This window comes from Coturnix japonica, chromosome 2, assembly GCF_001577835.2.
Source record: "Coturnix japonica isolate 7356 chromosome 2, Coturnix japonica 2.1, whole genome shotgun sequence".
NCBI lineage: Eukaryota > Metazoa > Chordata > Aves > Galliformes > Phasianidae > Coturnix > Coturnix japonica.
The window spans coordinates 3,262,963-3,276,327 of record NC_029517.1 but is presented as its reverse complement, the minus strand read 5'-3'; the positions used below and the strand labels follow the sequence as shown (position 1 = coordinate 3,276,327).

At 43.9% G+C, this 13,365-nt stretch overlaps 1 protein-coding gene across 1 annotated transcript in view; it reads right to left on the bottom strand.

Annotated features, from left to right (window-relative positions):
- PTH1R (parathyroid hormone 1 receptor) overlaps nt 1-13,365 on the bottom strand; it is a 102,602-nt gene that overhangs the window by 26,653 nt on the left and 62,584 nt on the right. The window contains exons 4-6 of the mRNA XM_015852965.2: nt 12,173-12,291; nt 2,974-3,068; nt 458-644 (exon numbers count right to left, since the gene is read on the bottom strand). Of these exons, the coding sequence (XP_015708451.1) occupies nt 458-644; nt 2,974-3,068; nt 12,173-12,291 (401 nt within the window). The remainder of the gene's footprint in view (nt 1-457; nt 645-2,973; nt 3,069-12,172; nt 12,292-13,365) is intronic.

Genomic DNA, 13,365 nt, shown 5'->3' with positions numbered 1-13,365 from the left:
TTGAGCCATCTGCGCCATGAAGAGACACAAGTACTTCTGCAGTCAAGCTCACCTGACCTCGCTTAAGTTTTTACTATGGGATGTGATGAATCATACTCTTTACTGTTCAATTTGATTTCCTTTGAACATAGAGTGAAATGGAGGTGACAAGAGTGAATGAAGATGTATCATTTGCAGAGCCTCATCCAGCCTAATCTTGAGTGTCTTCAGGGATGGGGCATCCACCATCTCTCCGGGCAACCTGTGCAATGCCCTGGGTGATAGTTTGATGGTACAGATGCCACAGTGCATTACAGCACAGCATTGCCTCTATGGCTCATACAGGGAGGAGATCCAAGTGGAAAATCAGCCAAATACCCACTGCAGTAAAAATGGGTAATGGTCCAATGCCTTGCTCAAAGGGGTGAGGTGTTGGGCAGAAAGGACAGAGGTATGAGGCTGCTCTGGTGATACTTACAAACTGTGACTTATCTGCTGGAGGTGCTTCAGTTATGGATTTCAGGTCTTCCTCAGAAATCCGCTCCATCTCCTCCAAAGCTGACCCAGAGTACAAGACCGCGTCCTTCACGAAGATGCTCACAGCTCTCAACATGAAGGAGACAAACAGGTGCATGTGGATGTAGTTTCTAGTGCAGTGCAAACGCCTAGAATGGAGGAAAGAGAAGAGTTGGAGTAGGTTAGCCTTGGACAGACTGGGGGTCACCTCTGCTTCTTGAGAGCTCCATTGGCTTTGCATAAGGACAACATAGTACCTATACTCATTTCATAGAATCATAGGAACAGAGAACCATAGAATGGTTGGGCTGGAAGGGATGTTAAAGCCTATCCAATTCCACATCCCTACTGTGGACCAGTTACCCCCCCACACTAGATCAGGCTGCCTGGGGCCCATCCAAACTGGCCATGAGAACCTCTAGGGATGGGGCAAAGCTCTTGTTTCTCACTAGGAACTTTTGACAAGGAGCAAAAACACACTTTGCTTCTACTGGGCTCAGGTGGTAAGGATGCATGCAGTGGGCTGTGTGCTGTGAGTCAACAGCTAGAGGATGCAGTGAGCCAACATCAGTTGTGCAGTGTACAAGGCATGAGCATGTTTATATGCAATACATGCACAGTGTTCAGTGCATGTGCCACAAGTGTGCATCAGACATGTAGTTACTTTCCCAGATGTACAGGCATCAAGCAGGATACGTGCACAGCTCTCACTGATACTAAAGCGTGTATCTCTGTCCCTCTCACAGGTGACTCCTCCAAGAACTCCAGTCCTCTAATAGAGTTAAGTCAGTATTTAAAGACTTCACACTTATCTATCTGCATTTTTGTGCAGCAAAAATGGGTTGCAAATACTACAGAGCTTGTGGACCTGTAGAATAAACTGCTTATTTTTGTGCCCATACCAAATTCCATCCTGGGGTTATCATCTATGTTGTGCTGGGCTGTTTCCTCTGATTGCTGTTGTAGACACTACCCACTGATGGACATAATGAACAGTTTTGGGGCTCCACCTCAGCAATGGCTGCATTGCAGCCGCAGGTAAATGACCCCACAAATGCTGATTGTAAAGCGCTTTAAGATCCTTTGGGGGGAAAAGCTGGATGATAAGAAGTGAATTGGACGCAGACCCCTAAGGTGTTTTAGAAACAGTGATCTTGCCTCTGGGGAGAAGAGTGAGCACGAATCAGTGAATGGATTTATACCCCCTTAAATCCCCAGCTCTAACATCAGAAACACATATATGATTGCACAAATAAAAGACATGTTCTTTCCTCTTTCAGGAGAGCTTGTCACAGAAATAACAGTTGCTTCCTGTACTATTATAGTTCAAATTAAGCTAAGTGGAATTGTTGAGGTATAAATGAAGATGAGCTCTGCTCTCTGCATTTGAAATGCAGTCAGTGAATCTCTGGATTATATGTTAACTGGAGCAAAGTCTGGCTTGGCCACTGCTGCTCCTCTGATCCTTGGGGTAAAGAATGTCTCCACCTGTCTAGTTTGGGCTAAGATGTGACAAAGTGATGCCTCTTGAAGCAAGGAGCACTCATGCATATGTGGACATTAAATATTTTATTAGCCTTGCCAGTGTAGTGCAGAAAATGGGAAAAAGGGTTGAGAGGGCAGGAGGTTGGTGGCCTTTATGGGGTATGGTTGTGTTTTGCCCAAAGGATAAATTTTTGCTGTGAACCATAGAATAACAGACTCATAGAACAGTTTGGATTGGAAGGAACCTCCAATTCCAAGCCCCTGCTGTAGGCAGGGTTGCCAACCACTAAATCAGGTACTAGATCAGGTTGCCCAGGGCCCCATCCAGCCTGGTCTTGAGTACCACCAGGGATGGGTGGTTACTCTCCATTACTGAGACTATTCATTCCACCTATGGTCATGACGGTAACAAAAAACATGCAAAATCCAGCTTAATGGGCTGGATGGTGCAGGTTCAAACCAATATTTAGGGACCTAGATCCCTTGGAAAGTGGAGAGGGCAGGAAGAAGAGCAAGTGGTCATTTCTAGCTCCCCAGGTACTGGAGCAGAATGGAGAGAATGATTTATTCTGTCCAAGACTTTTATATGGCCAACTAGTCCCTCCTTCAATAAAGTTTGGGTTTAGAGTGGCATTTCCCTTATGAAACCTTAACCACCTAAAAATTACCCACCTAACTCTAAGGACAATTAGGAACAGAAAACTCTACATGGTATTCCAAATGAGACAAGTCTCTTCCTGGAGGTGCTTCATTTCCCATTGGTTATAAATCTGGTCTAGAAAACTCCATTGCAGACAATGGGAAGAAGTTAAAACATCCCTCCCCTCATCCCCCAGAAGTTTGACCTAAGTGGGACTAACACAGCCCAAAGCACAGATGTAACCCTTATGGCTTGTTGAAGAAGCACATGCCATCCCAATTTTATCCTTTAGGAAAGCCCAAGGCTTTTCTAGTCCAGCGATAACTCTCTTAGGTAAAAACAGAGCCGCCTACCTGAAGTATCCCAGGATAAGGACAGCAACTGTGAGGGATCCCAGAGAGATGGAGTATCCAACAGTATAAATCAAATAGAGGCGATCAAAGACCTCCTGCAGTACAAATGATGGAAAAAATAGCGTCACATTAGAACGCGTCCTCCTGCATCGTAACACATCCACTGTAGCAGTACAGAGATTCAGGCTGTTGTACCTGGTGGGGTGTAGATCTTTGGGCTTGGGAAACCTTGGGCAATCACACCTGATGTCATCTTTTGGACATTAGAGCAGCCTGGAAAGTGGAATTTCTCTTTCCTAATAGCTGGGTGGAGCTGTGATTTTTGCAATGGAATAGTGATGAAGATGGGAGCTTTGCAGCATTTTCATCCCAAAGGAACCCAAAGCGCCTTACAAACTCTCAGCCAAATCCAGAGATCACTTGGCAATTTTTGCTCAAATAGAATGCCCACTGACCTGGGATTTTTTCTGGAAGAGCAAAATTTAGCTGTAGGGCTGTGCCATACTATTGCTGATTGACTGATGGCCAGGCTGGTGGAATGCCAGCTTACCATGGAAAACATGGGGAGGGCATATTTTGGCTCAGGGTTGTGAGAAGAAATCAATTCCATTTGTGCTTTTTGTTGTTTTTGATCTAAAGCACCCTATAACTATGCTTAACCAATGCAGACACAACTTTAGCTGGCCAAAATCCCATTGGAAATGGTCCTGTTCTAAGGGACTAAGAGAACTCATAGCCATTAATCCTGAAGTGTTAGCTGCCTTGCCCCTCTATGTTTTAGAGCTGGGCCCAGAAACCTTCAGCTTTCCAGTAGATTTTGAGATGTTTTCTTTTATTCTGTAGCTGGGGCACATGCCTTAAGCCACATGTGAGGCTTACTGAACGTATCTGCCTGAAAAGGGTTAAAATGCTTGCCCCATCCTGGCTCATACTGCCTTTCATCATCTGAAATCAGAAATAAACTCAGAAGAAACCAACTAATTCAGCATCTTTCTCCTCGCTCCCTCCTCCTCCACCCCCCTCTTTTCCCTCACCCCACCCGCTGGGCTGCAATAACATTCGTAACACGGGGTTCTGAATGACAGCTCTGATTTTGATTTGAGGCTAGCAATGCTGTCCTGGAATGCAAAACCTCAGCCCTATTACATCAGAATCCCAAGATATGTGAATGTTTCTTTGCGGTTTCCATTGGTAGAGTGGTGTGCTTGCCAATATTAATCTAGTGCGGATTTGTGCGCATGTATATATGTATATATGGGGACAGTAGACACTAAAAAGTGAATATGAAGAAGCTGGAGAGTTTTAGGGGAAAAAAAAGTGTTATAATAACTTATTCCCTGTAAGGCCTGGTGCACTTTTCCAGCTGCCAAACTGGGGTCTTCTTTGAACTGGAAAACATTTGCCTCCATGGTAAAAGTTAAAAAAAACCCCACCTAACTCCAAGTTTTGGATTCTTGGTCGTTTGGCAGTTCTGAGGTGTTACTATGCCCAGCTGAACAAAAGCATCCCTGAGCCCCATTCAGAAATTTAACCGGAAAGATCCATGTTCATATCAGACAACGAGACCATTGTAGCAGCAATGGCCTTGGGAAGGGCCTGCTGATTGGCTGGCAGAACACTTTCAGAGGCTGTGGTTAATTCCTCTGATTAACCACAGGGCCTCTTTTTGAAAGGATGTCGAGTCAGAACTGCCAAGACATACACATGCGTGCATTCATGCACGCTACTCTGCCTGCTTGCAGACGTAGGTGCCGCATGTCTCAGCCAGCATCACAACAGGGATCCTCCAGGGAAGGGTAATTTTTGGATGGGGTGTTTAGGTCCTTGAGGAAAGCCTTGGAAGATTTACCCAAATGCTGAGATTGACCTTTGAAAGGGCAGCTCCTTACTAGTTTCCAAGATTACTTTCCTTGGGAATATGGAGACCTGGATTCACCCAGGGGATAAAAAAAAAAGGGCAATTCCAGGTCTCACTCATCTCCTAGCTCAAGGGAGGTCCCAGCTGTGGAAACCAAAATGCTGAATCAGGAAAGGTCCTCCAGGTAACAAAACACTGTGTCATCTGCCAGCTGAAACAACCACCTCCATGGTCTGAGAAACCTCTTTTTCAAGCTAATAGACAATCAAATAATTCACAGAAGACCACAAAAGTCATGCATAGCCAAGCCAAGGACATTGCTTCTATAGGTTTCAGACAGTGTGCTCTCCAACAGACCATCCTGCTACAGGAGTTCCACATGATGTCTCTGGTAAACCTGCCCTGAATGCACACTGACTGCCACTGGTCCTCTAACCAACCTGTTGGAAGTGGAAACCCAGTCCTCATAAGCGTGGCCTTACCACTCCATGATATGCTGTTTTAAATGGCGTGGCACTTTAACTGATGCCATTTAATTCAATTCTTGCTGTAATTCTTCACTGTTTCAACTGTTGATGCATGCACATTGAAAAAGGAGAAGCTGAAAAGAAACTGAAGGAAACAGAAGGACACAAAACCCCCTTCAAGATCTGTGATGCTTATTAATAAGATGTTGTAAAATTCACAATATAATAGCAGGATTAGGGAACATCAGTTTCACAACTGGTGTCCTTGAATGTTGCAGCCTGCCTACTCCACCTCAAACCCTGCTGGGTTGAGATAGTGTTGGGGGAGATGTGGGATGGATCTAATCTTCATCCTTTCTTCTTTCCCAGATGAATACTTTGAAGGCATGCTCATTGCTGAGCCACTCACACTTGCTCCTGGAATGATTTGGACAGGATAAGGTGCTCTGCTGTAGTTGAGTTGCCTTTGGAGTTAGGGAAATGGCTTCCCATCAAATCAAGCACCATAGTTCCTCTCTAGGTCATGGTCTGTGGTTCTCTCGGGCACCAGAACACCCTATGGGCCCTTCCTTTCTCCCATGCTCTCTCCATGTATTACAAAGCTCCACCAGACCACAGCCAACCGTCTTGTATCTCCAGGTGAACTGATCTCTCTGGAGTGAACCAGCCCACCTGCTCCTTCTCTCCCCACCTCACTCCAGCTGAAACTCAGAGACCGATGAACCACAAAAGGTGTAAGTACTATTTCAGATGTATTGAGTGCTAAACCTGTAACAAGATCTTCCTTTCTCCCTCCCTGTTGGTATGGTGGGAGACTTCCTCTCTGCTCCCTTTTGCATCTCAGCTTTCCACCAACCTGACCTCAGGGTAGGAACTTTTCTACAGTGTAATGACTTTGGGAGAACAGGAAAGAAAACAGAAGGAGGTGGCTTCTATGTGAACTCTGAAAGTGCATGGAAAAAAAAAAAGAAAGAAAAACAACAAAAACCAACAACTAAACAAAATAAATTAAACCAAGCCACCACTGGCATACATAGGCTGCATATGCCCCCTCCCAAAAGGTCTCTGCATTCCCCTCTCCCTGTGGTTTGGATATCTTCCAGGTGTGTGACCCTCAGAGCAGTTGGCTGTTAGATTTTCTTACAGTGCTCAGGGCTTGACCTGACTCCTAATTTGTCTGCTTCCACCAATGGAGAGGTAATTTGCATTGATCTGAATCTAGAGGAAATCTCTTTTCCTCCACAGAGCTCGGAACTACATCAGAGAACCAGACATGGGGCTTCAGGGCCCCATTCAGTGCAAACCCATGGCTGTGCTTTCACACACAACCTCTTTGGACAACCTGTTCCAGTGCTCTGTCACCCTTCCTGTAAATAAGTTCTTCCACGTATTTTTATGGGATACAAAGGGACTACATCTGACCAGTGTGGCCTTAGGTGCGTTCTCATGTGAAGTACACTTGTATGCTGCAGTTATAAACCACCAGATGCCCTCAGCAGTCTCTAGGTGTAAAATATTTTCAGCAGCACCACATTAAAAAGTGCTTTAGCATTTGCAGGAATCCACCAGGCATACTTTATACGCATGAAATAAGGATTGAAAATCAAGGTTATATGCAAGAGTGAAGAACAGGCTTGGATAATACGTTTTTATTCCTACTCATCTATCTATCTTTTGTGATGTGAATGCACAACACTTTTCAATGGTGCTTCATCTCTGTAATTCAGTACACAACATATAAATGCGTTTTATGCCATCAGTTTGAGGGTACATGAAGTTATTGGTTTCTAAAGGGACTCCAGAGAGCTCTAAGAGCAAAGGTCAAGCACAGAAGAACTTTGGGTTTGAATAATGGAGTTCAGATAAAGCAGCTGTGGGCCATGCTGTGCCTTTCCTATTATGTTTGGTATGAGATGGATTCCTGAGACCTCACTGACTTCTCTGGGAGCAGCAAAACCACCATAATATAAACAAGCGGTAGCAGATGAAGATGGGATTGGTGGGCTGAGGTTAGATCTTAGGATCGTCCATTTTGCTGGGTTGGTGGTTTCCAAGCTTAGTTAACCTCCCAGACTGCTGGCACATTTCTCTTCCTTACTATTTCAGTAGATGTCACATTTACCCTTACGCTCATCCTTGAAAACAGGATGAGTCTGTCTGATTTCTTCTTTTAAAAGGATGTGTTTGGTGTTAGTGTTATTTTTGGAGACATGGAAATGAATGGAATTTCTGCTTACTGAGCAAAATATGTCATTACATCTGATAATGTCTTAAAGGGTGAACATAAAAATGGCCACAGATGACCCATGGCCATTGGCTGGCTGCATTAATGGGAAGGGGTCTATGGTTAAAGTATTACTGTGCTTTTCAGAGAGGTATTGCCTCAAAAACTTCATGTTAGTGCCAGAACCCATCAGATCTTCCCAACTGTGCCACTTTTGATCCAAAGACTGGCTTCAAGAAGAAAAGGCCACTCTGAATTAGATTCTTAGAGGAATCTAAGAAAGCTCCAAGGAGAACGACCAGTCTGGGCCAAAGGTCCTTTTAGCTTTAATCTCTGTCTCCTGAGGACAAACAAAACAGAAGAGATTACAGAATCATGGGATCACAGAATAGCAGGGATTGGAATGGACCTCTAGAGATCACTGAGCACAACCCCCTTGCAAAAGCAGGTTCCCTACAGTAGGTTGTACAGGTAGGCATCCGGATGGGCTTTGATAGAGATAAACATACCCACACATAACATATATATGTCCAATTATTCTCCAGGAACCAATATCCAAGGAAAAGTCTCAGAACAAAACAAATATGTCTTTATAATTACATATATATACGTGTGTGTGTGTGTGTGTGCGTCTGCGTTTATATATAGTACCCAATGATCCATCGAGTGACTGGTAGTAGTGAATACCCTCTCCTGATGTTCAGCAGTCTGTGGCTCAGTGACATGAAACACAGCAGGCAGACAAACAGATGGTGTTTAACCACACCGCCTTCCTCAAAGGGTGAACACTGCCCAATCTGTCCCCCTTCCTTCCCTTGTATTCCTGTCTCTTTCTAAACACTGTAAAGAAAATAAACGGCTCAGAGATGCCCTGTCAGGGTGCTGGGCTTTGGAGATACAGCTCTCAGCTTGTCTCTTCAGAGACAAGGAGGCTTTCTGAAGAGCCACTGTGCAACTGGGATGGAGGATATCCATGCACAGCTCTTAGGAAGCGAGTTCTTTCCTGGGAAATAACAAAATGTTTCATGGTCTCTGCTGCGCCAGTGAAGGGTTATCTTAAAAGAAGAAAATTAAAGTTTGGAAAACAGCCCAAAGAAAACCATCTTATCTTCCCATGGCATGTTACTAAGACACTTTCCCATGGAACTCCTTTCTACGCCCCGCAAAGATTTGCCTTCTACAGACTGTATCTGTGAGATGGTTCTTCATGGCAAGATGTATGCTACCTGCAAGGTATTTGGGGAAATATACTCCAAGAGTGAGCTGCAGCCTACCTGCTGCCCTGGCTGATGAGTGGAAATCAATCTTCTGGGCTGTCCCCCCAGCATCCTTCAGCGGTGCTAATTTTCCCTTAGAAAACAGCCAGAGAGCAATTGCTCACTGGGCAGTTATGAGCTGTTAATTCTCCCAGGTCTGATGGCTTCAGCATAATTTGCTAATTTCAGAAAGTGGTTTCCTTGCTGCCCTGTGTGAAATAATCCATTACATGATTCAGGAAAAAGGAGCACAAGACACAAACCTTCTTAGGGGCTGTCTGTATGCTACTTCGGTCAATATTGTAATTGTCCCAGAGTAGTTAAAATGAAGAAGCTACACACCTAAACAAACATGCATGGGCATATATATGTGTACATGCACATGGGTGTTTATTTAGGTGTGTGTATCTGTGTACACGGCTATCTATACATATGGGCCTATTTCTGGAGATAGCCATGCATACATATATATATATAGATTGTCCCAGACAGGCATTTCTTTCCTAATGCTTTTTGATTCACAGCTTCTTAACATTTTCTCCGGTGACATCTGCTCAGATGCTGTCCTGCTCTGAGCAGCCCATGATCCCCTTTTGGAACACTGTTTAAATGCAGCTGTTAGTGGTGACGCAAAGATGCCATGCCCCAGGGGGGGAAATAATAATAGCAAACAATCTCTCTCTGAAGATGATGAGTCTGTCTTGCCAAATCCCCTGATTCTCACATCTCTTGGCATATTTACTCCAAGCAACAACCAAAGGAAGGTTTATTAACACCAGTGCTTCGGAATCATGATTAGGTGCAAAGACAACAGCTTTCTTTGCTTCTGATAGTCACCATAAGACAAGGGAAAAAAAAAGGTTATTCCTTTATTTCTTTTATTTCCACCATGCTTTTTGTACTGGGAAGTCCAATAGACACACTTGTCACTAAGGCGCAGCTATCTCTGGAATAAAACTTGACAACTACATGGCAGCATGGAGCATTATGAAAATGCAAATACAAGGATAATAATAATAATGATGATGAATAAAATATGTTTGTTGAAAAGCATGTGGTAATCAAGATGCAATTCCAAAGCTAGGGGAAACCTCCTTTATTTCTAGTGTTCTTTGGCCTGGACAGGCATTGCTTAGGCAATACCAAATTATCCATTTAATCTGAACAATAAAGATGGAGTAATTTGTCTCACCATTAAAAACCATTAAAGTCAATTCTGTGTATCTAGAACAGAAAAATAATGGAAAAAGATGACTGAGACTTGTGTACAGAATAATGAGGATAATAAGCTCCTCGGGAGGGTTTAATTAAAACAGCTCATAAGAATAGAGGTAATGAGGAGCAGTGATTTTCCAAGCAGGGGCAAAGCAAAGAACACAAATGCAGTATTCTGCACCTTGTCACCTCATCTAATGTCTGTTAGGACACACTGCGCCAATGTCCCATTTGTGAAATGACCAGCTCTGCACTGAGGGGGACACTAGGACACATACAAGAAACCCCAATAGACACAAGGGCAACAGACTTTGCTTTCAGCATTTTCTTCTGCCAGCCTGGAAGTGGGAGATCTCTGCTTCTTCCTTGTGATGATAACAAATGTACAACTCTCCCTTCTTTGTACCTCTGCCCTACCTATTAACTAAGGCCAAGTCCTAGCCTCCAATATGGGAGATTAAAAACAAGGGGAAATATAAGAGGCTTGCTCAGATGGAGGTGCCTGCAGCAGATGATTCTCACCACAGGAAGTGACTGAGACAGGTGGGAAAGGGGAGATGAAAGGTTAAGAAGCTGAAACAACTTATCAAAGCTCTCAGTGTGGGTGAGATGCTCAGTGACTCCATCACCTACTCCAGAAATCACGCAAAGACCTCTGGGGCTAAAATAGCTATTTTTACCATATGAGAAGATATGTTCTCAGCACTGAGACACCATGCAGTAGTAGAACAGTACTTGGTGTACACTAAGATGCCTGCAGCTTTAACATGACTGAACATGTGCAGACACAAAAACAATGCCTTTCATAACTAAATAACTTTATTCTCTATCCTTGGGGATATCCAAAGGCTGTCTGGACATGGTCTGGGTCAACCACCTCTGTCTGAGCAGGATGCTTGGACCAGGTGACCTCCAGAATTCCCTTCCAACCTCAACCATTCTGTGACTCAAACACTGTTTCACCATTGGAGAAGCAATACAAAAACCTATCTGTGGTTGGATTTAAAATTAAGAATATTCTCCCAAAGGGACTGTGTGTCATATTCTAGACAGTTCTTCACTGGAAGTTTGATATTTGTCTCCAGCTGTCTGACAATAACCCTTGCTGCAGATGATCAGTTCCTACTACCATATCCCATATCCAAGGAGAATATCTTCTAAACACCATTGAGAAACAACAGATTTCTGCTAAATATTTTGCAAGTAGAAGAAATAAGAGATCAACCACATGAAGGTGCAAATGTCTCTTCCTGAAAACGAAGGTCATGCCCTTTCTGGTGGCCCCATTGACAGCAAAAGGAAAAAAATAAAAGAAAAAAGAAAAGCTTCTGTGATGCACTTGGAGAAGTCCAGAAGCCTTGAAGAAGCACTACCTAAATGGGACAGACCCAGCAAGATATAAAAGACATTTCTGCCTCACTGTAGCCAGCTTCTGCTTTGCCGGATGTCTAAATGCAAGGTAAGTCCAAGTAACACAAATAGATCTGATATGCACAAATATTCATCTAGGGGCATATAAGCCTTATCTATGTGCATAGAATCTCTTTTCTGACCTCTGGACTCTCCATCAGAATTGTGACTAAACCAGAATTAGTTAAAGATCTGCTCTTACATGTTAATTTGCTTTAGCACCAGTCTTTTCCCCCACCCGTCTCCAATAAACAGACCACATAGACCAGATTCTGTAGCTTATGCTTTTTAACAAAGAGGTCCCATGTTAAACAGCTACAAAAACAGGGTCACCAATGATTTGATTAACACAGGTTTTGCTCTCTGCATGCGCATCCCCAGCATAGACAAGCAAAAATGCAAAGGAATAATTAATAATAATCTGGTAAAAAAATAATTATTGTTTGGATGGGGAAGAGGGAGTCTCAGTGGTATAAGACACGACTTCCAGTCCCTTCTTAGTGTCTGTGAACCTGCTCCATGTTTCCCCACAATCTCTTAGCAAAGGGAGTCATGTCAACTGAGTGAACCCTTCCTGGCTCCGAGAACAATTTCCAATTCAAATACTTCCTATCCAAACAAACATGCACCTTTGGCAAGCTTGGGTGTGGTTTCCAACAGGAGACAGTAAGCTAAAGCTCTTCAAGGGTTTTAAATGAGACAGCACTCCTCAGGCTAGCCCTGGATGAAGCCAACACTTCAAGCCCCATGTACAAATGTAATTGCCTACCCTCTCCCTTGTCTCGTTGGTGAGGAACTTGGCACATTCACTGTAGTTTGCCCAGGTGCGGTTGTTGCCTGGAACCAGCTCCCAGCTTCCATTCAGGTCACACCGGCGATAAGCATGGCCTGTAGGAGAGAAACAAGAGGTGGTGTAATTGGAATTAGACCTGGTAGAACAGGAGAAAACTCCTGTTCAATCCAAGGGTGGCTCCCAAAGAACTCAATGCCTCTTGCCTGCTTTGAAGCTCAGTCGCAAGAATACAGTTTCTATCTCCTTAGCAATCTTACTAGTTTTCTGATAAACCCCAGAGAGCAAACAACAAAATGCACTTAGTTTAGATCAAGATAGTGGCTCTAAAATCTAAGGAGAGAAAGTGTAAAGTTCCAGAGCACAGTATTGTTCTCATAGTTGCAGCTCTCTCTATGAAAAAAAACACAGCAATCTTCATTCTGTTGCTGCTCCTTTACAGATTTGGTGTACCTCAAGGTTAAGTTTTCCATGGCTACGCTCCTTGTGATGATGGAAAGGGAGGAGAAGTCATGGTTTCATCTTGTGACAGCTCACAGATGAAAACCTTCTCGTTCAGATGTTTGTACGGGGATAAAATTGCTTGGGTTGTGTGCCAAAATTCTCATTATAGTTAATGAGGATGAGACCAGTCAAGAGATCTGTCTGCCCAGTGACTACAGAGGAAGACTCTGTAGATACATCTTTGATGCTCGCTGCCCTAGGCAGCTTGACCGTTGTATATCTAAGAGGTGGGGAATCCATGCTCTGTTGGTTTATGCAAGAAAAAGGGACAGGTCACTTGTTCCTACTGGACCCTCACCTGAAATATATGCCTTCGGAAAAGCTCATCTATCAAGAGTTGGGCTGGCTTGGCTCACGGTTTCTTATAGAAAAGGCAGGACATACTACATGCAATCAGAGTGCATCCCAGGTCTCTGCTGGGAGTTTATCTTAATTCTCTAAGTTTGCAGGCTTTGGGTGCAGAGTCTTGCCTGAGAAAAAGAGAATGCAGTCACTTTGGAAATACACTGAGGGGTGAGTGTGCTTCAGTTGCTTCTAAAAACATGCACAGACTTTGCGGCACCAGAAGTGAGCCAAGAAATGCGGTGCCCGAGGGAAAGTGTGATAGGGAGGAATTCACATGTTCTGGTTACCAGCACTGTTCTCAGATAGCCACCGTAGGGGTCTGG